This window comes from Eumetopias jubatus, unplaced genomic scaffold, assembly GCF_037043125.1.
Source record: "Eumetopias jubatus isolate StellerSeaLion01/CBP00866 unplaced genomic scaffold, mEumJub1_p1.0 scaffold_13, whole genome shotgun sequence".
NCBI classification, from domain to species: Eukaryota; Metazoa; Chordata; class Mammalia; order Carnivora; family Otariidae; genus Eumetopias; species Eumetopias jubatus.
The window spans coordinates 58,298,293-58,322,152 of record NW_028274819.1 but is presented as its reverse complement, the minus strand read 5'-3'; the positions used below and the strand labels follow the sequence as shown (position 1 = coordinate 58,322,152).

Sequence of the window (23,860 nt, the reverse complement as noted above, 5' to 3'; positions counted from 1 at the left end):
ATTCTATCATCTCTTTCATTTCTGAGTTTGTCTTTATTGAGTAATTTCTTTTGGTTCTGGTTACAGTTTCCTGCTTCTTCACATGTCTGGTAAATTTGGGTTACATGCTGGACATTGTGATTTTAGGCTAGGTGATACATTTTACTGTATTCCTTTAAAGAATTTTGGACTTTTGGGCGCCTGGGTGGCTCAGTCGTTAAGCGTCTGCCTTCGGCTCAGATCATGATCTCAGGGTCCTGGGATCGAGTCCCACATCGGGCTCCCTGCTCCGCAGGAAGCCTGCTTCTCCCTCTCCCACTCCCCCTGCTTGTGTTCCTGCTCTCGCTGTCTCTCTCTGTCAAATAAATAAATAAAATCTTAAAAAAAAAAAGAATTTTGGACTTTTCTAGCAAGGAGTTGAATTACTTAAAGTTAATTTGATCCTTTGAAGGATGTTTTTAAGTTCTTTAATAGAGGCTCTAAAGTCATTCTATTTCTAAATTATCCCCATTCTAGGGCATGACCCTCTGGAGTCTCTAAAGAATGCCTTTGTAATTACTGAAGTCTCTCTGCTCTTGCTAGATGGAACTTGAAAGATTCATACCCCTGTGTGAACTCTGCACATTGTCTTAGAACTTTCTGGTAATTTTTCTTTTCTTACAAGTTGTTCTTTGCAAGCTTTATAGTTTTACTCTGCACATATACTAATTGATATTTGGCCATACACTCAAAGGACCTCTGCATATTTCTCTGGAACTCCTCTTTTTTTTTTTCCCCCTTCAGAGCTCCATTCTTTGTGAGACTCTAGCCCACAAATTCTAGCTATCTTGACTTCTCTTTAATCTGTTCTCTTTCTACTCAAATCAGCATGCTAGCTGGGTCCATTTTAGGTTCCCCCTCTCTGTGCCACAGTCTAGTATACACCTGCAAGAAGGAAGCCTGGGTAATGGAAGAGCTAATTTCATCTGTTTACCTTTTCTCAGAGATAATCATATTGTGCTCCCAGTTCCCCACTGGGCTGAAAAGAATTATCTTCCTCATTTTGTCCAGTTTTCTAGTTGTTTATGGGCAGGAAGCTAAGTCTTAGCTCTGTTACACCCTCATGGCCATTACAGAGTTCTCTTCACAGGTATTTTAATGAGAAAGGAAGAGGGATTTTCATAAAACCGGAGATATTTCAAGGCAAATAACAGATAAGAGAACAAGGAACTTTTCTAATGATACCATCTGATATGAAGAGTCTAGGGCCAGAAATACTCAGGGCAGGTACCTACCTGGGAAATGGGTCAGAACAGGGAGATTAGTGTGGTTTTGGGACCTCAGAGCTTTGCCCCATCCCTACCCCACTCACCTTACTCTCAGGTTATTACTGTACATACAGTTTTCTTGCTGCCAGAAAGCCCCTAGAGAGGGAAGCTACTTTTTCACCATCACTAATATGATTATTATATGTCACTAAATACTGACTTCTAGACCATAAAAATATTGAAATCAAAGTGTAAGTGACTAGTACTTAGTATGTTTCTGAGATTTGGGAGGGAGTAAGGAACCCTAGTAAGACTTGTGACATTGATGGGCTTTCTGAGAACCTTATCTGCCAAGGTGGCTGAGTTCAGCCTTTCTCCCTCTTCTTTTCCTCTTCTGCCTGCAGTTATGATCAGGTACCTTTTCTCATGCATGACAATCACCTGAGAAGAACAACCAATATTAGGGAGGTCCTGCCAAATGCCTCCTTCACACATGCTAGCTTCTTCCAGTGGAGTTTCCTGTCGACTCTGAATGCAGGCAAATGGTTTGTACAATCACGGGTAAGACACATTCCCCAACTCAATAAACCTGCATTAAATGTCTCTTCTATATGAAGTCATGTGCTGCTCCTAGAAATAAAGGCAAGCATACACAGAATTTCATCCCAGTTTGGTAGCAGAACTGTAGCACTGACAGGAGGGCTTTTCCAGGAATGCAGTCAGTATAATTGCCGCTTTCTACATTCCCTGGAAATTCTGAAGATGAACTTGTAAACTTACTTTTGTCATTTAATTCCTTTTTATCAAAGCGTTTCATTAACTTTTATTGTATCTACCATGTACACAGCATTTTCCTAGGCATTTTGAGTAGCTCACAGTCATACATGAGGCAGACTGGGAAACATATTTATTCTAGCCTCCTCTTCTTATCATTCAATAAATATTTATTGAGTACCTTTTGGGTACTAGGCACATGGAATACAATGGTGAATAAAACACACTCAGCCCTAATGGAGTTCACAGGCTAGAAGAGACAATTACAATACACTGTGATAAGTGCTAAACTAGAGTTAATTTTAGGTTGCTTAGGAGCACACAAGAGCAACTTCTAACTCAGTCTCAGGGATGGAGAAGGGGGATTCTGGAAGAAGAAGACAATGAAGGTGTGGTAAAATATAAAGCATTGCTGTGTACAGTGTAATTTAGAGGCAAGAGTGAATGGTTCTACTTGAGAGAGTTGAATAGTTCATGCAAAGGTATCATTTGAGCTGAGGGAAGATCATTACTAATGGGAAGCATGGGCAATGATGGTGGTATATTTCAAAGATTACAGTACACTGGAGCAAGAGTGGATATGGTGTGCATGCATGCATGTGTGAAAGAGGAAGAGAAGAATGGAGGGAGGGAAGGAGAGAAAGGTGGGTAGGGAGGAAATGGGAGAGAGATTTGGAGAAGAACCTGGGAAAACATGTTGAAAGGAGATTATAGCAATGCTTAAATAACAAGTTAGAGAGTTTAGAATTATCCTGAGTATTTTAAAGTGGCTAAAATCAAAGGTCACATTTGCATTCGATAAAAATTAAATCTGCTTTCCCAAGATAGATTAAAGAAAATAAAACAACTTAGATTCCAATTTATCATATGTCTAGGGGGAATCCACGTGACCTAGTTTATACCAATCAGATACACTCATTTGAGACTTCAATTTTGAAAATAAACATCTGAGCACAGCAAGCATTCATATTGCTAGCACCAGTAACATCAGAGATAGTGTGGTATGGGTATCAGCTCTCTTATCAGGTAATTATAATTAGGAAAATAAGTCTTAAGGTATTTTTAATTGTATTCTTGGGCCAGAATGGAATTTTATTTATATTTTGATATTAACCCTGAGAACTTACTTGATCCTTTTTTGTGTAAAAAATAGTGTTAAGTAAAGCATTATGTTAAAATGCACCTCTCGGGGCGCCTGGGTGGCTCAGTTGTTAAGCATCTGCCTTTGGCTCAGGTCGTGGTCCCAGGGTCCTGAGATCGGGCCCTGTGTCGGGCTCCCTGCTCAGCGGGAGGCCTGCTTCTCCCTCACCCTCTCCCCCTGCTTGTGTTCCCTCTCTCGCTGTGTCTCTCTCTGTCAAATAAATAAATAAAACCTTTTAAAAAAATAAAATGCACTTCTCTGCTTCAATTTCATTCTATTAACTAGTGTTAATATAAGAGATAGCTGAAAGTAGATTTGTAATTACAGTATCTTAGAAAACTTGTTCTTATAGGAGTATATAGCCTATAAATACTGTTTCCATCTGTGAAAACCTGGTATTCCAGGTTTCTGTGTGTACGTAGGCTCTCTCTGTGTCTCATCACACATGAATAAATAGACACATACAAACTAGAGATGCTCCATTAGAATGTATATATTGGGTTAGTCAGCCATAGTTAATGTTTTGGCAAATGTGCCTTCCAGATGAAGAGGCCGATATTGTCTGATGTATAATGTATGACTCATAAAATCTTATTGTAAGTGATAGGGTTAGATATGTTATTGTAATAAATTTTTGTGGATTTTTTAAGGATTAATAGTTTTATTTTAGCATATTTAGGTGGCATGCTTGCAGTATTTAGTTAATACTATTACTATGGCTACCGAAGAGTATCCTGAAACCTGGCGTTCCAAATATGGTTACCTAGGGGACTTTATTTTTAGGTTTAATTGTGGAGTTTTCTTTGCTTGCATGCTGTGCAGTCAGGGATGGCTGAAGTGGTGTTGGCGTGTGAGTTTAAAGATTTGGATGTTTGGATACTCTTTCATAGCAAAGGAATTGTTTTTGTTTGTGAGGATTATTCTGGTCATTCTTCATTGGATGTGTAAAATTATGAATTGATGATGGTGGTGAGTTGATCATTATTTGTTAGTATATTCCTTAGATTATTGGTGAAAATTAAATTGTTAATCTGATTGATAATGAAATAAAAATAGAGCAGTTCTGGTAGTTGTTCCTGGAAGTTCAGCTGAGTTCCTGTTTCTCCAGCAAAATCAACATTTCTGTAGAACTTTCTTATATCTTTTTGTGAAAGTATAATTCTCAAAACGATAAAAATATAATTCTCATGCAGGGGCGCCTGGGTGGGTCAGTTGGTTAAACGTCCGCCTTTGGCTCAGCTCATGATCCCAGGGTCCTGGGATCGAGCCCCACATCAGGTTCCCTGCTAAGTGAAGAATCTGCTTCTCCCTGTCCCTCTGCTCCTCCCCCCCATTTGTGCTCTCTCTCTCTCAAATAAATAAAGAAATTTTTTAGAAATATATAATTCTCCTGCAACTAGATAGTGAGCATGAGTAAAAGTTTTATTTAGCACATTAATGAAAGAACAAATCAGGATGACAAAACCTACTCAAAAGAAAAGTGAGAAACCAACATGTGTATAGTAAGTGCAACAAAGAAATGCTGAAATTAGATTGCTAGATTAGATACAAACTTTGTTAAGATACTATTACATATATATATAATATGTACTACATGACTATATGATACTATATGACAATAAAGCTATACCTTTGGAGTTATCTTCTCTATCAGAAAATATCATTTGCATCTGTACTGGACAGAAATCATTTCCATTTTTATCAGTTTTCTACAACTTAACATCTAACTTTATGTAGTTTTGCCCTAATCAATAGTAAATAGTAATTCAAACAAAGTTACCTTCCCCTAAGAGTCAGATGACCCTTACACGGTTTTCTTAAAGAATGTGCTACCATGGGGCGCCTGGGTGGCTCAGTTGTTGGGTGTCTGCCTTCAGCTCAGGTCATGATCCCAGGGTCCTGGGATTGAGCCCTGCATTGGGCTCCCTCCTCCGCAGGAAGCCTGCTTCTCCCTCTCCTACTCCCCCTGCTTGTGTTCCCTCTATTGCTGTGTCTCTCTCTGTTAAATAAATAAATAAAATCTTAAAAAAAAAAAGAATGTGCTACCATGATACTATATGGTCCAACAATCAACTTTTTGCCTTATTTGTAAGTTTGAATAGTTTAACAGTCTCATTTCATAGTCATAATTAACTTCTATAGAGTATTTAGAGGTTCATCTCAGTGCAGTGTCGTGTTATTTTGGCTTTATTAATTTCCTTAGGTTCCTTGTTGTATAATCAGCAAATCTAGAGCCAGATTGTGTTAAACAACTTCTTAGTCTGTCAAATTAGATTCTGTCTGGAGATTATGTATAGAATAAAAAAAATTCATTTTTAATAGTCCCTATCACTCCAGAGCTCTTTTTATCACTATTATTTGCAAAATAAGAAATTAATCTTTACCAGGTTTCACCTGTATACCTACAAATATGGGCAAATTCCTCTTTTTCCCTGCTAGGCAATGATCTTTCTTACTACCTGTGATGCTGGTACAGTGTCCAACAACAGATAACCAGTTGCTAACAAGTTGGACAACCTAGAAGAAATGGATAAATTCCTAGAAACATATCACCTACTAAACTGAAGCAGGAAGAAGTGGAAAATTTGAACAGACCAATTCCCAGGAATGAAATTGAATCAGTAATCAAAAAATTTCCCACAACAAAAGTCCAAGACCAGATGGCTTCACAGGTGAATTCTACCAAACATTTAAAGAAGACTTAATACCTCTTCTTCTCAAAATATTCCAAAAAATAGAAGAGGAAGGAAAGCTTCCAAATTCATTATGTGATGCCAGCATTACCCTCATACCAAAACCAGATGAGGACACTACAAAAAAAGAAAGAAAGAAACAAACAAAAAAAGAACTACAGGCCAATATCTCTGATGAACACAAATGCAAAACTCCTCAACTAAATGTTAGCAAACTGAATCCAATGATACATTAAAAAAATAATTCACGATCAAATCTAATTTGATCCTGGTATGCAAGGGTGGTTCAGTATTTGCAAGTCAATCAACATGATACATCACATCAGTAAAACAATGAATAAAAACCCTATGATTATTTCAATAGGTGCAGAGAAAGGATTTGACAAAGTAAAACATCCATTCATGATAAAAGCCCTCAACAAAAATAGGTTTAGAGAGAACATACCTCAACATAATAAAGATCATCTGTGAAAACCCACAGCAAACGTCGTACTTAATAGTGAAAAACTGAGAGTTTTTCCTCTAAGATCAGAAGCAAGACAAGGATGTCCATTCTCATCATTTATATTCAACATAGTACTAGAAGTCCTAGCCTCAGTGACAAGGAAGGAAGGAAGAAAGGGAGGGAGGGTGGGAGGGAGGGAGGAAGGAAGGACAAAGAGAAAAGAAAAGGAGGGAGGGAGGAAAGAGGAAGGAAGGAAGGAAGAAGGAAAGGAAGGAAGGAAGACATCTGAAAGAAAGACATCAGAATAGGAAAGGAAGAAGTAGAACTGTCACAATTTGCAGATGACATGATACTGAATATAGAAAATGCTAAAGACTCCACCAAAAAACTACTAGAGCTACTGAATGAATTCAGTAAGGTTGCAGAATACAAAATCAATATACAGAAATCCATTGTTTCTCTATACACTAATAATGAAGTAGCAGAAAGAAAAATTAAGAAAACAGTCCTGTTTATAATTGCATCAAAAAGAATAAAATACCTAGGAATAAACTTAACCAAGGAGATGAAATACTCATACTCTGAAAACTATAAAACATTGTTGAAAGAAATGGAAGATGACACAAATGGAAATAATTCCATGCTCATGGACTAGAAGAACATACATTGTTAAAATGTCTATCTTACCCAAAGCAATCTATACATTTAAAGCACCCCTATCAAAATACCAATAGCATTTTTCACAAAACTAGAACAGACAATCCTAAAACTTATATGCAACCACAAAAAAACCCAAATAAGCAAAGCAATCTTGAAAAAGAAAAACAAAACAATGTATCAGAATCCCAGATTTCAAGATATACTACAAAGCTATAGGAATCAAAACTGTGGTACTGGCACAGAAATAGACACATAGATCAATGGAATAGAATAGCAAGCCCAGAAATAAACCCACAATTATATGGTCAATTAATCTTCGAGAAAGGAGGAAAAATATGCAATGGGAAAAAAGACAGTCTCTTCAACAACTGGTGTTGGGAAAACTGGACAGCTACATGCAAAAGAATGAAACTGGATCATATTCTTACATCATAGATAAAAATGAACTCAAAATGGATTAAGGACCTAAATGTGAGACTTGAAACATAAAAATCCTAGAAGAGAGACATTGGTCGTAGAAACATTTTTCTAGGTGGTCTCCTGAGGCAAGGAAAATAAAAGCAAAAATAAACTATTGGGGCTACATCAAAATAAAAAGCTTCACAGCAAAGGAAACAGTCAACAAAACTAAAAGACAGCCTACTGAATGGGAGAGGTTATTTACAAGTGACATATCTGATAAAAGGTTACTATGCAAAATATATAAAGAACTTATACAACTCAACACCAAAAAAAAACAAATAATCCAATTAAAAAATGGGCAGAAGACATTTCTCCAAAGAAGAGCTCCAGATGGCCAAGAGACTCAGGAAAAAATGCTCAACATCACTAATCATCAGGAAAATGCAAATCAAAACCACATGAGATATCAGCTCACACCTATCAGAATGTCTAAAATCAAAAACAAGATACAAGTGTTGGTGAGGATGTAGAGAAAAAGGAACTCCCCCCATGCACAGTTGGTGGGAATGCAAACTGATACAGCCATTGTGGAAAACAGCATGGAAGTTCCTCAAAAACTTAACAATAGAATTGCCATATGATTCAGTAATTCCACTACTAGGCATTTACCCAAAGAATACAGAAACACTAATGTGAAAAGATATATGCACCCTTATATTTATTTCAGCATTATTTACAACAGCCAAATTATGGAAGCAACCTAAGTCCATTGATGGATAATTGGATAAAGAAGCCATGGTGTGTGTGTATACACACACACACACACACACACACACACACATACATATACACACACACAGTGGAATATTACTCAGCTATAAAAAAGAATGAAATTTTGCCAATGATGGATCTAGAGGGTTTAATGCTAAGTGAAATCAACCAGTCAGAGAAAGACAAATACCATCAACCAAAGAGAAAAAGAGACCAAAAAAAGAGCCTCTTAACTATAGAGATCAAACAGATGGTTACCAGAGGGGAGGTTGGTTGGGGGGATGGGTGAAATAGGTGATAGGGATTAAGAGTATACTTACCATGATGAGCACTAAGTATAGAATTGTTGAATCACTATATTGTACAACTGACACTAATATAACACTCTATGTTAAGTATACTAGAATTTAAAAAATAGTGCTAAAGTGTTGGGAACATACATATTTATGATTATTTTGTGTTTGTTTTTTTTTTAAAGATTTATTTATTTATTTATTTGACAGGGAGAGAGAGAACAAGAGATCAGAGCCTGATGCAGGGCTCGATCCCAGGACCCTGGGATCATGACCTGAGCCAAAGGCAGATGCTTAACCAACTGAGCCATCCAGGCACCCCTGTTTTGTGTTCTTGATATATTAATGACCTCCTCTGTCTCTCGTTAACATTTATGGCTTGAAGTCTATTTTGTCTGATATAAGTATAGCTACACATGCTTTCTTTTGGTTATTTGCTTGGAGTATCATCTTCTACCCCATCACTTTAAGCCTATTTGTGTCTTTATAGCTGAAATGAGTCTCCTAAAGGCAGCATATATTTGGGTGTTGTTTTTCATCCATCCCACCTCTCTCTGTTGATGGGTGAGTTCAATCCATTTACATTTAGGGTGATTACTAATATGTAAGACTTACCACCACCATTTTATCTTTTGTTTTCTGGTTATTTTGTATCTCTGTTATTTCTTTCTCCTTGTGTTTCTACCTTTTAAAATTGGTGGTTTTCCATAATGGTTAGGTATGTTTTGCCTCTTTTTAAAAAAATTTTGTTAGTTAACATACAGTGCAATATTGGTTTCTGGAGTAGAATTCAATAATTCATCATTTACATACAACACCCAGTGCTCATCATAATAAGTGCCCTCCTTAATACCCATCATCCATCTAGCCCATCCTCCACCCACCTCCCTTCTTCAACCCTCAGTTTGTTCTCTATTGTTAAAAGTCTCTTATGGCTTGTTTCCCTCTCTCCTTTTTTACTTTTCTCCTTCCCATATGTTCATCTGTTTTCTTTCTTAAATTCCACATATCAGTGAGATCATATGGTATTTGTCTTTATCTGACTTACTTCGCTTAACATAATACACTCTAGCTCCATCCATATTGTTGCAAATGGCAAGATTTCATTCTTTTGATGGCTGAGTAATATTCCATTGTGTGTGTGTGTGTGTGTGTGTGTGTGTGTGTGAGAGAGAGAGAGAGAGAGAGAGAGCCCTCTTTTATCCATTCATCAATTGATGAATTGGGCTCTCTCCGTAGTTTGGCTCTTGTTGATAATGCTGCTTTAAACATCTAGGTGCATGTAACTCTTTGAATTTGTATTTTGTATCCTTTGGGTAAATACCTAGTAGTGCAATTGCTGGATTGTAGGGTAGTTCTATTTTCAACTTTTTGAGGAACCTCCAAACTGTTCTCTAGAGTGGCTGTCTCAGTTCGCATTTTCTTCTGAGGCAAAGATAAAGAGCCTTGCTACTGGATCAAGGAATAGGCATTAATAGGCATGAGTCTTTGATGTGTGCCAGGTTGTTGAGTTAATGCTTTTAGACCATGGCCTCCCCTTTCATGTACTTTCAGTCAAAGAAAGGTTTATTATGATTTGGAAGATCAGCAAAGATGATTGTTGAAGAAATATTTTGAGATTACTGAAGGTGTTTTTGGTTTTTGTGTTTTGTGAGAATGGTTCCCAAGATGTTTGATTAAGTTAAATCATACAGAGGCCTATTTCAAAAGAGCTTGCTGTGTATACTCTACAACATCCAACTAATTCCAGAAATTATTTCATTGTCCTTAGTGTTTGATCGTGGATAATTTTGGATAATTTGTAATCTCTCATTAGATTATGTCCTTCCTCAATCAATATATCATGGCCTCGATCAAGTTTTGGCAAACGGTGGCTTGCTATCCAGATCCAGCCACTGGCTACTTTTATACAGCCTGTGAGCTTATGATCTTGGTTTAAGATTTGAGAAAAGTAGGTTGGGGCTTCAGTAAGTATCTGAAGCATAAATTTCCAGGTAAATTGTTGCTTGTTCCTTGCTGAAGGCAGTGAATATTGGCTATCTTCATCAGCTAAAACATGAAAGAAAGTAAAGATAGGGCCAAAGAGAATACATTTGGGTTAGGCAATACTAGAAAATGAGATATAACTCTTTGGTAAATAGCTTACAGATGTTAGACAAATTGGTATCCTCTACCAACACCGTTTTGGTTTTGTTTTTGTTTTTTAAACAGACATTTTGCTTGGGCTAATGTGAGGGATAATTAATCCTTGTTGTATCAAAAGTCTGTTACAGTTGGCTTAGATCTTCCTTAACTTCAACATTAAGAGGTTTTTAGGCAATGGTGTCAACAGAGTCATAACCATATGTCCATAGCCATAATTTGGTAATGTGCTGTAGAATTTTCTGCAACTCCTGAAAATATTCTGTCTGTGGCATATTTCTTTTGGTGGATCTTTTTTGCAGAACAGATTCCTAGTGATGACATTTATAGGAAAGTGCCATAGAGAAGAAAGAAGTGTTCTTCTGACAAAAATAACAGTTCCAGGTTGGGGTGTGGAAAAGGATTTAAGATTGTTAGAAATTCCCACTACTTCAATGGTTTTAGTACTTTGAACGATCTGATTTTTTCATGGTAGTAGAATTAATAGTAAAGGTAGTGGCACCTGTATCAACAAGAAGTTGTATTGTTGTTCATCTATATTTACAGAGTTCTCTTCAGAACTGCATGTTGAGTGGTAATGTTTCCCTTTAAGTGGCATTATTGGGCAGATTTTGGAAAATTGTTGTATTTCTTACCAATATGATACATTGGATTGTCCTACTTGTAATTTCTCTAAGCATAAGCATAGAGAACTGAGGACTTTTTAGTGTTCTTTTTATTTGAGGAACCAGGTGTTTCATGTGGAGAACCAGAAGTTTGTTTTCATTTCTAGCTTGTTACTTCCTAGAGCTTTTTTGAAAATGTTCCACCATATGTTGGAGATAGTCTCAACTGGCTGTGTCCCATTCCAGTTTTTTTTTTTCACTAAGTCCCCTATTTTATATACCCCTCCCCCAGAAAAGGCTCAATTTACTTCTGCTGTTAGAGCTACCCCATAATATCATTTAAAGCTACCCCATAATACTATTTAAACCCCAAATACTGGAATCTAGTTTTAAATTCTCCTCTTGTTTAATTTATCCTTAAAGGAAAGGCTTTATAAATGTCCTTGTACAGTGCATTTCCTATTCTTTTTGCCCATTCAGGGACATTTTTAAAATTATGCACAGCTGAGTTATTTAAGTTCTGTCTTGGTCTTTCCCATTCTTTTCTTTTAATAATTTTTCCCATATGAAGATCTAATAATTAAAGTGAATCAGTTGGTCTAGATCTGGTAGAATCTAACAATATATTAAATTTTGAAGCACATGTTCTCTTTTCCTGAGGATTAAGAAAACCCTTAAGAATAGACCTCAACTCAGATCTAGACCATGGTTTAACTTGACTTCTATGGCCTGACTCCTACTCTAGCATGAGGATACTGTACAAGATGATAATTTCTTTGCTGAGAAGAAGGAGATCAGAGGAAGGGGAGGAAATAGGGTAAGAATGAGAACAAAGATAAAGTTATGTAGGAAAAAGAGATTACTTGCCTCTTGAGAAAAGGACCCATGTCCTGTTTCCTTCTTAGAAGTAGCCTTTTATCACTGACTTCACCTACAAATGATCTAAAATGGGCAAATGACTATAAAAGTAGTCCTCTATTAAATTTAATATAGCTAATATATGTATGGACTGAGGTGTAAAATGAAATGCTGTGTATTGCAAGAAAATATGACAGTTCTGCCATAAGGGAGGTACAATCCAGTGGAGGCAGTAGAGAGTGAGGGAACTAATGTGAATTCTGCACTTTTCTATGTACTAGACATGCTTATAGATGCTGTAAATATTTTATCGTATTTAATATTCAAAATAATCCTGAGAAATATATAGATTACTTCTCCCCCCCCCATTTATAGTTTGGGCAATGAAGACTCTGAGAATTTAAATGGTTTTACCAAGTTTACACAGCAAGACACATATGAAACCAGGATTTGAATCTGGTCTAAGACAAACAAGTAGAAGGCAGAATGAAACATACAACTGAGGCATAAAAATGAGGCTTTGCAGTTTAATACCATCAAAGTCTCTTTAGTTCAGGAATATTTAAGGAAGGCTTCACGAAGGAGGTAACATTTAAGCTGGGCTTTGTAGGTTTAGGAAGGTGGAGGGGTGCCTGGGTGGCTCAGTCAGTTAAGCGTCTGACTTTGGTTCAGGTCATGATCCCAGGGTCCTGGGATCAAGTCTTGAGTCTGACTCCCTGCTCAGCGGGGAGTCTTTCTCTCTCTCCCTCTGCCTCTTCCCTCTGCTTGTGCTTTCTCTCTCTCTCTCTCTCTCTCTCTCTCTCTCTCTCTCTCTCTCAAATAAATAAATCTTAAAAAAAAAAAGATTTTAACAGGTGGGTTCGTCAAGGAAAGCCAATGAGTGATAGAGCTGGGATTGAATCCAATTTAACCTGAAGCCAAAACCTATTTTCTTTCCATTGCATAAAACTAGAATAGTGAGAGCAAATGTGGGCAGCCAGTGTGACTTTTATAAAAAGAGATTTTATTACCTCAAGTTGTAGAAAAAAAGCTGAAAAGGAAGGTCAAGACAAAAATATGAAGGACCTTCGGTGCAAACACATGTTCTACAGTGTAGAAGAAATCATTCCAAATGCCATAATTACCTATGAAGATTACATTTAATTTCTCTCCTTGGCAACTCTTATCTCAGGACCAGTATTTCAGAGGATCTGGTGGGTTGAATGATAATGGAGCAAAATGGAGGTAGGTCTGGGTGTGGGGCTATAGAGCAGGAAAATTGGAAATTGCTTTTGATAGGAGCCAATGTATTCTTTGATGTATTTGTTTTTAGTTGAAACCATTTTACAAAATGAAACCCCTATCAAAGGCTGATCGTGAAAAAGCAGAAAATCAGACGATTCCAAAACTAACCGATTTATTGGAACTTGCACAGAAGGAAAAAAAATTTGTGATATTTGATCTTAATGCCCCTCCACAAAAACATCCTCTCAGAAACACATATATTCGTCATGTAGTAAGCGCGATCCTTGACTCTAAAATTGAGCAACATCTGGTATGTCACCTCATTATTTATGGTAGAGTTTGGGAGGTGGGTAGCATGTCCCATGAGCATAGCAGTTGAACTTGACCTACCCTGTAGATCTTCCCTGAGATGCCCAAATAATTTTGCTTATCTGTAGAAATGGAGGTTATTACTTAGATAGCTACATATGACAATCTAAGAATGACCCAGTTAAATTTTCCCCAGTGGGGAAAAACATGGCAGCTGTTGCTACTCCAAACCAAATGAAGTAACAGCACTCTGTTAAAAAGGCATGTGTGTAATGATTATGTGATGTGACCTGCACCATCACTAGCATAGAACTATTAGAAGGGGCTTGGGCAACACTTGAAGCTTTGAGGATTTGGTTTTAATTAATGATACAGAAGAAACAGCTGGTTCTTATTTGAGCAGAGATTTGTTCATCATATTTTTCAGAAGCAATTCTCTGCACTTGAGCAATCATTCCAAATATCTTAAGTTCTCAGAATGTGGTAGAGTGCTGAGTGAAACAAATATGTGTTTTCTTGCAAATGGAACTATTTCCACAGATGAATCATTAAAGTATTCCCCATTGACAGGAAATGACCCCTTTCAAAGATGATTTTTAGTGTCATCAACCAGAAGGAATATGATTCCCATCTTTCATCCACACCTACCAACTCCTTCCACTTTGGCTAGTGTGAGGCTATCTGAACACAATGGGCCTTTGACTCAGCATGTTAACTCTGAGAAATCTCAGCTCCAGAGCAATCTTGCTGAATGCCCCATTATAAGAGTTCATTAGACGGTATTAAGCCAAGTTCACTTTCACCAAGAACTAGAATCTCTCTCCACTACCTGTAAACTGTTACCAATGCTGGAATGAGGCTCCATTTATTCTACATGGGGCCCTTTGTACCTGGAGAGCTGATTATCCACTGAAAGACTTCCTTTTTCACCTTACAGATTCTGTGGTTGCCAAATTTCGATAGGCAATATGTTAGAAATGCAGCTCCTGGTTTTCAGCAAGTGGGCCGGTTATTTTCCATTGAACATCTTACAAAAGAAAATATCAGTAGAATAAATGTTGACTACAAGAGGTTGTTCCACAGTCGGTTGAGGTAAGAGTTTGACCACACTTCTCTTGGCAGGTATTGCCTTTCTTGCATAAAATCTGCACTCCCACCAAGCTCCTTAGCTTCTTCTCATCTCAGGATTACTTTGTACATCTCTTTTTGGAATCCCTGTTTTCCCCTCTTCCCCTTCCCACCCTGTCTCCCTCCCTCTGCCAGCAAACATTTATCAAGTGTAGACTATGTCCCTTGAACATAGTCTTCAGCCCCTTCTCTTCATTTCCAATCTATTATCATTCAACATGCTTTTTTTCATGCTTGGTGGTTTTGTTGTTATATAAGGTGATCATTGAACAGTCAGAAATCAGGAAGTTGTTTATTTCCTCCTGCCATTACCAGATGGAATGCAGTACTTCATAAATAGCTTTGTGGTCCAGAAAGCCAGATTTCTTATAAGGATAATTAAGAACATAACTAAATCATTTTTAAAAAAGACCTTAAAACAGCCAAGCACGAGAAGAAACTAAAATTATTAGCTACATTTATAAATATGTAATTAGTGGCAGATTTTTCAAATTAAAAGCACCAGGGAATAAAATGGCAATTTTTCCAAACTTAACTATTATTAATCATTGCTTAATTTAATCCGTATTTCCTTTCTCTTGGATTTAAAAGTAAATTTTTTCAGATGATTTTAAATGCTTCAAAGACAAAGTTTTCCTTGGAGAGATATATATCCGAAATCTCCTTGGGCTTAATAAAAATTCCCACTAGATACCTTTCTGCATCTCAAGCCATGAACTAAGCTGTTGGATTAACCTCTGCTCCTCTTCTCACTTTTCCTGCCTCTCTGGCCATGTGGTGGTTGATCATGAAATACTGTCTTTTTTCTTTTATTAATGTTTTACCTCTATTTCCCAATCAGAAGATTTCTCTTTGCTCAACTACTACTTCTATTTTGAGTGTATTTCTCTTTCCTTTTACTTTTTTTCAAATAGAAAATAGCTCTATGTTGGATGTCCTTCTCTCCTACTCATAATTTAGATCAATCTACTAGTTGAAAAATAATTATAATAGCTTCCATTTATTGAACCTTCATTATGTGTCAAGTTCTATGGTTGTTAGACCACAGGCTTTTTTTCACATCGTGGCCTACTCATCAGGTACACATGACCTTGGACAAATTTCTAATCGTCGGTTTTCTCATTTGTAAATTAAGAGTAGCAATAACCTAAGGGGGAAAAAAGACTAGCAATAACATGATGGACTGGTGAAACGATTAGATGAGAATATTCTCCATATTATGCACATGCAAAATGCTGGGCAAGTGTAAGTACACAATTAAGTGTTAGCTTTTATCATCACCATCCTCACATGCTATGCCCTGGAAATTATCACCATCCCTTTTACAAATGAGGAAACTTGCCTCTAAAGAGGAAAAGTTCAAACAGGCTAGGTAATTCACCAAAATTAATATACTTGATCAATAGGGGACCAAACTTAGATTTATTTTTTTTTAAGATTTTGTTTATTTGAGAAAGAGAGACAGCACACAAGCAGGAGGGAGGGGCAGAGGGAGAAGCAGGCTCTCCACTGAACAGGGAGCCCAATGTGGGGCTCAGTCCCAGGAGCCTGGGATTATGACCTGAGCCAAAGGTAGCCGCTTTACCAACTGAACCACCCAGGTGCCCACAAACTGAGATTTAAATATAGGTCTGACAGAGTCCAGAATCCAAATTCTTTCATCGTAGGTCTTTAAAGTTATTTCTTGGCTATAGTTATATGGGCATAGTTTCAACTGGCATCAAATTTGAGAGGGATCGTATCCTGAGTCCTATTATAAAGTCAAGCAGTTTAATTTAGCTCAGCAAATATTTACTGAGTAATAATATGTACAAGTGCACCATGCTAGTTTTATGCGAAAAGTCAGAAGCAAGGCAGCAGCCTTTTCCTTAAGGAGACCGTGTATTCTAACAAGGACAAGAAGGGTTTCCAGATAGCTGTACTGCAAAGCTCATATGGCGTACAGTATTCCAAGACCTTCTCCTCAAGGACCACTACATTGTAAGAAAATAAGTAATTGTACCTTAAGTTATTTGTATAATGTTTGTGACCAGAATATTTGTAATTATGATCACATTTCCAATGCATTCTCTGTGATTATGCTCACTTCATAGTCTATCTGACCACTGTCACAAGACATTGTGGCCCTGCCATTTTGACCGAGAATGCTTTAAATACATTATTGTTATCAAAATTATGTGAATATAGAGATGCCCTATGCTTTATTTCTGATGTGGGAATTTTTATAACTTAATTTTAAGGGTGCCTGGGTGGCTCAGTCAGTTAAACATCTGCCTTTGGCTCAGGTTGGGCTCCCTGCTCAGCAGGGAGCTTGCTGCTCTCTCTGCCCCTCCCTCCTGCTCTGCTCTCTCTCCCTCTCTCTCTCTCTCTCAAATAAATAAATAAAACCTTTAAAAAAATAAATTCTAGTTAACATATAGGGTAATATTGGTTTCAGGAGTCAAACTTAGTGATTCATCACTTACATATAACACCCAGTGCTCATCATAAGTGCCCTCCTTAATACCTATCACCCATTTAGCTTATCCCCCACCCCCCTCCCTCCATCAACCTCAGTTTGTTCTCTATAGTTAAGAGTCTCTATCGTTTGCTTCCCTCTTCCCCCCCCCGTCCTCTATATTAATCTGTTTTGTTTCTTAAATGCCACATATGAGTGAAATTTGGCAAATATGGAATTTGTCTTTCTCTGAGTAACTTATTTCACTTAGCATAATACACTCTCGCTCCATCTGTATCATTGCAAATGGCAAGATTTCATTCTTTTTGATGACTGCATAATATTCCTGTGTGTGTGTGTGTGTGTGTGTGTGTGTGTGTACATGTGTGTACACACCCCCACATCTTCTTTATCCATTCATTAGTCAATGGACATTTGGGCTCTCTCCATAGTTTGGCTATTTTTGGTAATGCTGCTATAAACGTGAGGGTGCATGTACCCTTCCGAATCTGTATTTTTGTATCCTTTGGGTAAATACCTAGTAGTGCAATTGCTGGGTCATAGGGTAGTTCTATTTTTAACTTCTTGAGGAACCTCTGTCCTGTTTTCCAAGGTGGCTGCACCAGTATTCATTCCCAGCAACAGTACAAAAGTTTCCCCTTTCTCCGCATCCACACCAACATCTGTTGTTTCCTGAGTTGTTAATTTTAGCCAGGTATGAGATGGTATCTCACTGTGGTTTCGATTTGTATTCCCTGATGCCGAATGATGTTGAGCACCTTTTCATGTGTCTTTTAGCCATCTGTGTACTTTTCTTTGGAAAAGTGTCTATTCATGTCTTCTGCCCATTTCTTAAACTGGATTATTTATTTTTTGGGTGTTGAGTTTGAGAAGTTCTTTTTAGGTTTTGGATACTAACCCTTTATCAGATATGTCATTTGCCAGTACATTTTGATAGTAGAAATTTTTATTTTTCCTCTTTTCCTTGATCAGTCTTGCTAGGAGTTAGTGAATTTTATTAATCATTCCAAAACACCCAATTTTGGCCTTGTTATCCTTTTTCTATTGAACATTTGCCTTCCCATTTCGTTGATTTCTGTTCTTTATTATTTTCTTCTTCTACTTAAAGTTGAATTTGCTCTTTATTTTTTATTTGTAAAATCTTTATGTTTGAGTTTTAGATATGACAATAGGAACATAAGCCTTCTTATGAACATAATATAAAGCTGGAATTAGATATGGAGTTTAAAATAGTAAGTATGTTAGTGAATAATTCCAAATGTAAAATACTCACCAGGGCACCTGGGTGGCTCAGTCGGTTAAACATCCAACTCTTGATTTCAGCTCGGGTCATGATCTCAGGGTCATGAGATCGAGCCCTGCATTGGGCTCCTTGCTCAGTGGGGAGTCTGTTTGAGATTCTCCCTCTCCCTCTGCCCTTCCCCTCACTTGTGCTTGCGCTTGCTTGCTCTCTCTCTAAAATAAATAAATCTTTAAAAAAATAAATGTCTTTTTTAAAAACTAAAATAAAATACATACTATATAATAATAATCTAATAAAAGTATACTTAAGTTTTTCAAATCTTAAAGTGTAGAATAGATAGTATATATCTGGTCTCATAATTTACTTTTCTCAAAACATTTTTTTATTGAAGTATAGCTGACACACGGTGTTACTTTAGTTTCAGGTGCACAACATCGCGATTCCACAACTCTACACATTATGGTATGCTCACCACAAGTGTAGCTACCATCTGTCACCATATAAGGCTATTACAGTACCATTGGCTATATTCCCTATGCTGTACCTTTTATCCCCATTTCATAACTGGAAGCCTGTATTTCCCACTCCCCTCTACCTATTTTGCCCAGGTCCCCCAGCCCCATCCCCTCTGGCAACCATCAGTTCTACTTATAGGTCTGCTATTGTGTTGGTTGGTTTCTTGGTTGGTTATTCATTTACTTTGTTTTTAAGATTCCACATATAATTGAAATCATACGGTATTTGTCTTTCTCTAACTTACTTCACTTAGCATATTTTCTAAGTCCAGCTATATTGCAAATGGCAAGATCTCATTCTTTTTTATGGCTCAGTAATATTTCATTGTATATAAATATACCACATCTTTATCCATTCATCTTTTGTTGGACACTTAGGCTGCTTCCATGTCATGGCTATTGTAAATAAAGCTTCAATAACCATAGGGATGCATGTGTTTTTTTGAAATAATATTTGTTCTCCTTGGGTAAATATCCAGTAGTTGAATTACTGGGTCTTATGGTATTTCTATTTTTAATTTTTTGAGGAACTTCCATACAGTTTCCCACAGTGGCTGTACTAATTTATCCCACCAACAATGCACAGGAGTTCCTTTTTCTACACATCCTCACCATTCCTGTTACTTCTTGCCTTGTTGATACTAGCCATTCTGACAGATGTAAGGTGATGTTTCATTGTGGTTTGATTTGCATTTCTCTGATGAAGAGTGAGATTGAGTATCTTTTCATGTGTCTCTTGGCCATCTGTATGTCTTCTTTGGAAAAATATCTGTTCAGATCCTCTGCCGGTTTTTAAAATCAGATTGTTTTTTAATGTTGTTGAGTTATATATTTATATGTTTTTGATATTAACCCCTTATTGGATATATCATTTGTAAATATCTTCTCCCATTCACTTGGTTGCCTTTTCATTTTATTAATAGTTTCCTTTGCTATGCAAAAGCTCTTCATTTTGATGCCATCCCAGCAGTTTATGTTTGCTTTTGTTTTTCTTCCCCTCTGCCTAGAGACGTATCTAGAAAAATGTTACTAGGCCTAATGCCTATGTTTTCTTCTAAGAGTTTTATGGTTTCAGGTCTCACATTTAGGTTTTTAATTCATTTTGAGTTTATTTTTGTGAATGGTGTAAGAAAGCGGCTCACTTTAATTCTTTTACATGTAGCTGTCCACTTTTCCTAGAACCATTTATTGAAGTGATTGTCTTTTCCCAATCATATATTCTTTCCTCCTTTGTCCTGGTTTAACTGACCGCATGTGTGTGAGGTTATTTCTGGGCTCTCTGTTCTTTTGATCTGTGTGTCTGTGTTTTGCCCGTACCATACTGTTTTTTGATTATTACAGCTTTGTAGTATATTTTGAAATCTGGGACTGTGATACCTCCAGCTTTGTTGTTCTTACTTAAGATTGCTTTGGCTATTTGGGGTGTCTTGAGGTCTCATACAAATTTGAGGAATATTGTTCTAGTTCTGTGAAAAGTGTTCTTGGTATTTTGATAGGGATAGTTTGAGTTTACAGATTACTTTGGATAGTATGGACATTCTAGCAATATTAATTCTTTTAATCCTACAAGCATGGAATTCTTTCCATTTCTTTGTGTCATCTTCAATTTCTTCATTAATTGTTTTGTAGTTTTCAGAGTACAGGTTTTTCACTTCCTTGGTTAAATTTGTTCCTAGGATTTTGTTCTTTTTGGTGTAATTGTAAATGGGATTGTTTTCTTAATTTCTCTCTATGCTGCTTCATTAGTAGTGTATAGAAACACAACAGATTTCTGTGTATTAAATTTGTATCCTATAACTTGACTGAATTAATTTATCAGTTCTAACAGTTTTGCGGTGGACTCCTTAGGGTTTTCTATATATAGTATCATGTCATTTGCAAATTATGAGAGTTTTACTCCTTCCTTATGAATTTTAATGACTTTTATTCCTTTTTCTTATCTGATTACTGCAGCTAGGATGTCCAGTACTATGTTGAATAAAAGTGGTGAGAGTAGACATCTTGTCTTGTTCCTGATCTTAGAGGAAAACTCTCAGTTTTTCCCCATTGAGTATGATGTTAGCTCTGGGTTTGTCATATATGGCCTTTATAATATTGCAGTATGTTCTCTCTAACCACACTTTGTTGAAAGTTTTTATCATGAACAGATGTATTTTTCAGATGCTTTTCCTGCATCTTTTGAGATGATCATATGGTTTTTATCCTTCCTCTTGTTAATGGGATATATCTCATTGGTTGATTTGCTAATATTGAACCATACTTGTGTAATTATAATAAATCCCACTTGATTGTGGTGAATAATTTTTTCATTGTATTGTTGAATTTGGTTTGCTAATATTTTGTTGAGGATTTTTGCATCTATGTTCATCAAAGATATTGGCCTGTAGTTCTTTTTTATTGTAGTATCCTTATCAGGTTTTGGTATCAGGGTAATCCTAGCCTCATAGAATGCATTTGGAAATTTTCCTTCTTCTTATATTTTTTGGAAAAATTTGGGAAGAATATATATTAACACTTATTTAAATATTTGGTAGACTTCACCCATGAAGCCATCTGGTTCCATACTTTTGTTTGGAAGTCTTTTGATTACTGATTAAATTTCATTACTAGTGATTGGTGTGTTCAGATTTTCTATTTCTTCCTGATTCAGTTTGGAAAATTGTATGTTTCCTGAAATTTATCCATTTCTTCTAGGTTGTCTGATTTGTTGACATATAATTATTTATATTCTTTTGTAATTCTTTGTATTTCTGTGGTGTTCATTGTTATTTCTCCTCCTTGATTTCTGAATTTATTGAGTCATCTGTCTTTTTTTCTTGATGAGTCTGGCTAAAGATTTATTAATTTTGTTTATTTTTCAAAGAAGCAACTCTTGGTGTCACTGAATTTTTTTGTTCTTTTTTTTTTAGTCTATTTTTTCCCACTCTAATCTTTATTATTTCTACTTGTTTTGGGTTTTGTTTGCTGTTCTTTTTCTAGTTCTTTTAGATGTAAGATTAAGTTGTGTATTTGAGGTTTTTCTGGTTTCTTGAGATAGGCCTTTATCACTATAAACTTCCCTTTTTGAACTGCTTGTGCTTTGTCCCAAAGATTTTGGATCATTGTGCTTTCATTTTCATTTGTGTTTATGTAAATTTTATTTCCTCTTTGATTTCTTCATTGATCCATTGGTTGTTTAGTAGCATGTTGTTTAGCCGCCATGTGTTTGTGGTTTTTCCAATTTTTTTTCTTATAATTGATTTCTAGTTTCATGCTGTTGTGGTTGGAAAAGATACTTGATATAATTTCAGTCTTCCTGAATTTATTGATACTTGTTTAGTGGCCTAACATGTGATCTGTCCTGGAGAATGTTCCTTGTGCAGTTGAAAAGAATATGTATTCTGCTGTTTGTGGATGGAATGTTCTGTGTGTATCTGTTAGGTCTAGTGTATCATTCAAAGCCAGTGTTCCTTTGCTGATTTTCTGTCCGGATGATCTATCTATTGATTTTAAGAGGGGTATTAAAGTCCCCTATTATAATTGTATTACTGTTGATTTCTCCCTTTATAACCATTAATATTTGGTTTATATATATAGGTGCTCCACTCTTGGGTGCATATATATTTATAATTGTTATATCCTCTTGTTGAATTAATTTCTTTATTTTCATGTAGTGCAGTTCTTTGTCTCTTGTTATAGTCTGTGTTTTAAAGTCCATTTTGTCTGATATAAGTATTGCTATGCTGGCCTTTTTAATTTTTTTTTCTTCCATTTGCATGGAATACGTTTTCCATCCATTCACTTTCAGTCTGTATTTGTTTTCAGGCCTAAAGTGAGTCTCTTGTAGGCAGCATAAGATTGGTCTTGTTTTTTTTTTTTTCTTTAGCCATTCTGTCACTTTATGTATTTTGATTGGAGTGTTTAGTCCATTTACATTTAAAGTAATTATTAATATATATGGAGTTATTGCCATCTTATTATTTGTTTTATGGTTATTTTTGTAGATTTTCTCTGTTCCTTTATTCTTCCCTTGCTCTCTTCCTTGTGCTTTGATGGCTTTCTTTTGTGGTATGCTTGGATTCTTTTCTCTAATTTTTGTGTATCTATTACAGGTTTTTGATTTTTGGTTACTGTTGAGTTTATATATAGCATCTTAAGTGTATAGCAGTCTACATTAAGTTTATGGTCCCTTAAGTTTGAACACATTCTAAAAGCACTAATTTTTACTTCCCCTCCCCATTTTATGCATATGATGTCATATTTTACATCTTTTTATTTTGTGTATCCTTTGATACACAAAATTTTTTATAGATATTATTTTTTATAGATATGATTAGGGGGTTTTTTGGTGAGAGAGAGAGAGAGAGTGAGAGAGTGAGCATGAGTGGGAGGGTGGGGCATAAGGAGAAGTAGACTCCCCACTGAGCAGGGAGCCAGACACAGGGCTAGATTCCAGGACCCTGGGATCATGACCTGAGCCAAAGGCAGACACTTAACCAACTGAGCCACCCAGGTACCCCTAAATATGATTATTTACATATTTAGTTTTTTAGAAAGTTTTTACGTAGTTTTACTGCTCTTGTGATTTAACCTTTATACTTGCTTTATAAGTGATTAATCTATTACCTTTAATTTGTGATTGCTTTTACCTGTGAATTTTTTCCCTTTCATAATTTTCTTCTAATTTTAGTCTTTTCTTTTCACTTAAAGAATTCTCCTTAACTTTTCTTATAAATCTGATTTATTGGTGATGAACTCCTTCAACTTTTGTATATCTGAGAAACACATTGTCTCTCCTTCTCTGTCATTATTTTTTGCCATTTTCTTTTTTTTTTTTTTTTTTTTTTTAGTAGGCTCCATGCCCAACGTGGGCCTTGAACAACCCTGAGATTCAGAGTCACATGCTCTACCAACTGAGCCAGGCAGGCACCCTGCCATTTTACTTTATATGTTTTGGTGTGGACCTCCTTGGATTTATCTTTTTAAGGCTGTCT

General features: G+C 36.3%; 1 protein-coding gene across 1 annotated transcript in view; it reads left to right on the top strand.

Moving 5' to 3' along the window:
- GDPD4 (glycerophosphodiester phosphodiesterase domain containing 4) overlaps nucleotides 1–23,860 on the top strand; it is a 138,717-nt gene that overhangs the window by 58,609 nt on the left and 56,248 nt on the right. The window contains 4 exon segments of the mRNA XM_088017510.1: nucleotides 1,631–1,787; nucleotides 13,323–13,544; nucleotides 14,481–14,625; nucleotides 14,987–14,996. Coding sequence (XP_087873636.1) covers nucleotides 1,631–1,787; nucleotides 13,323–13,544; nucleotides 14,481–14,625; nucleotides 14,987–14,996 — 534 coding nt within the window.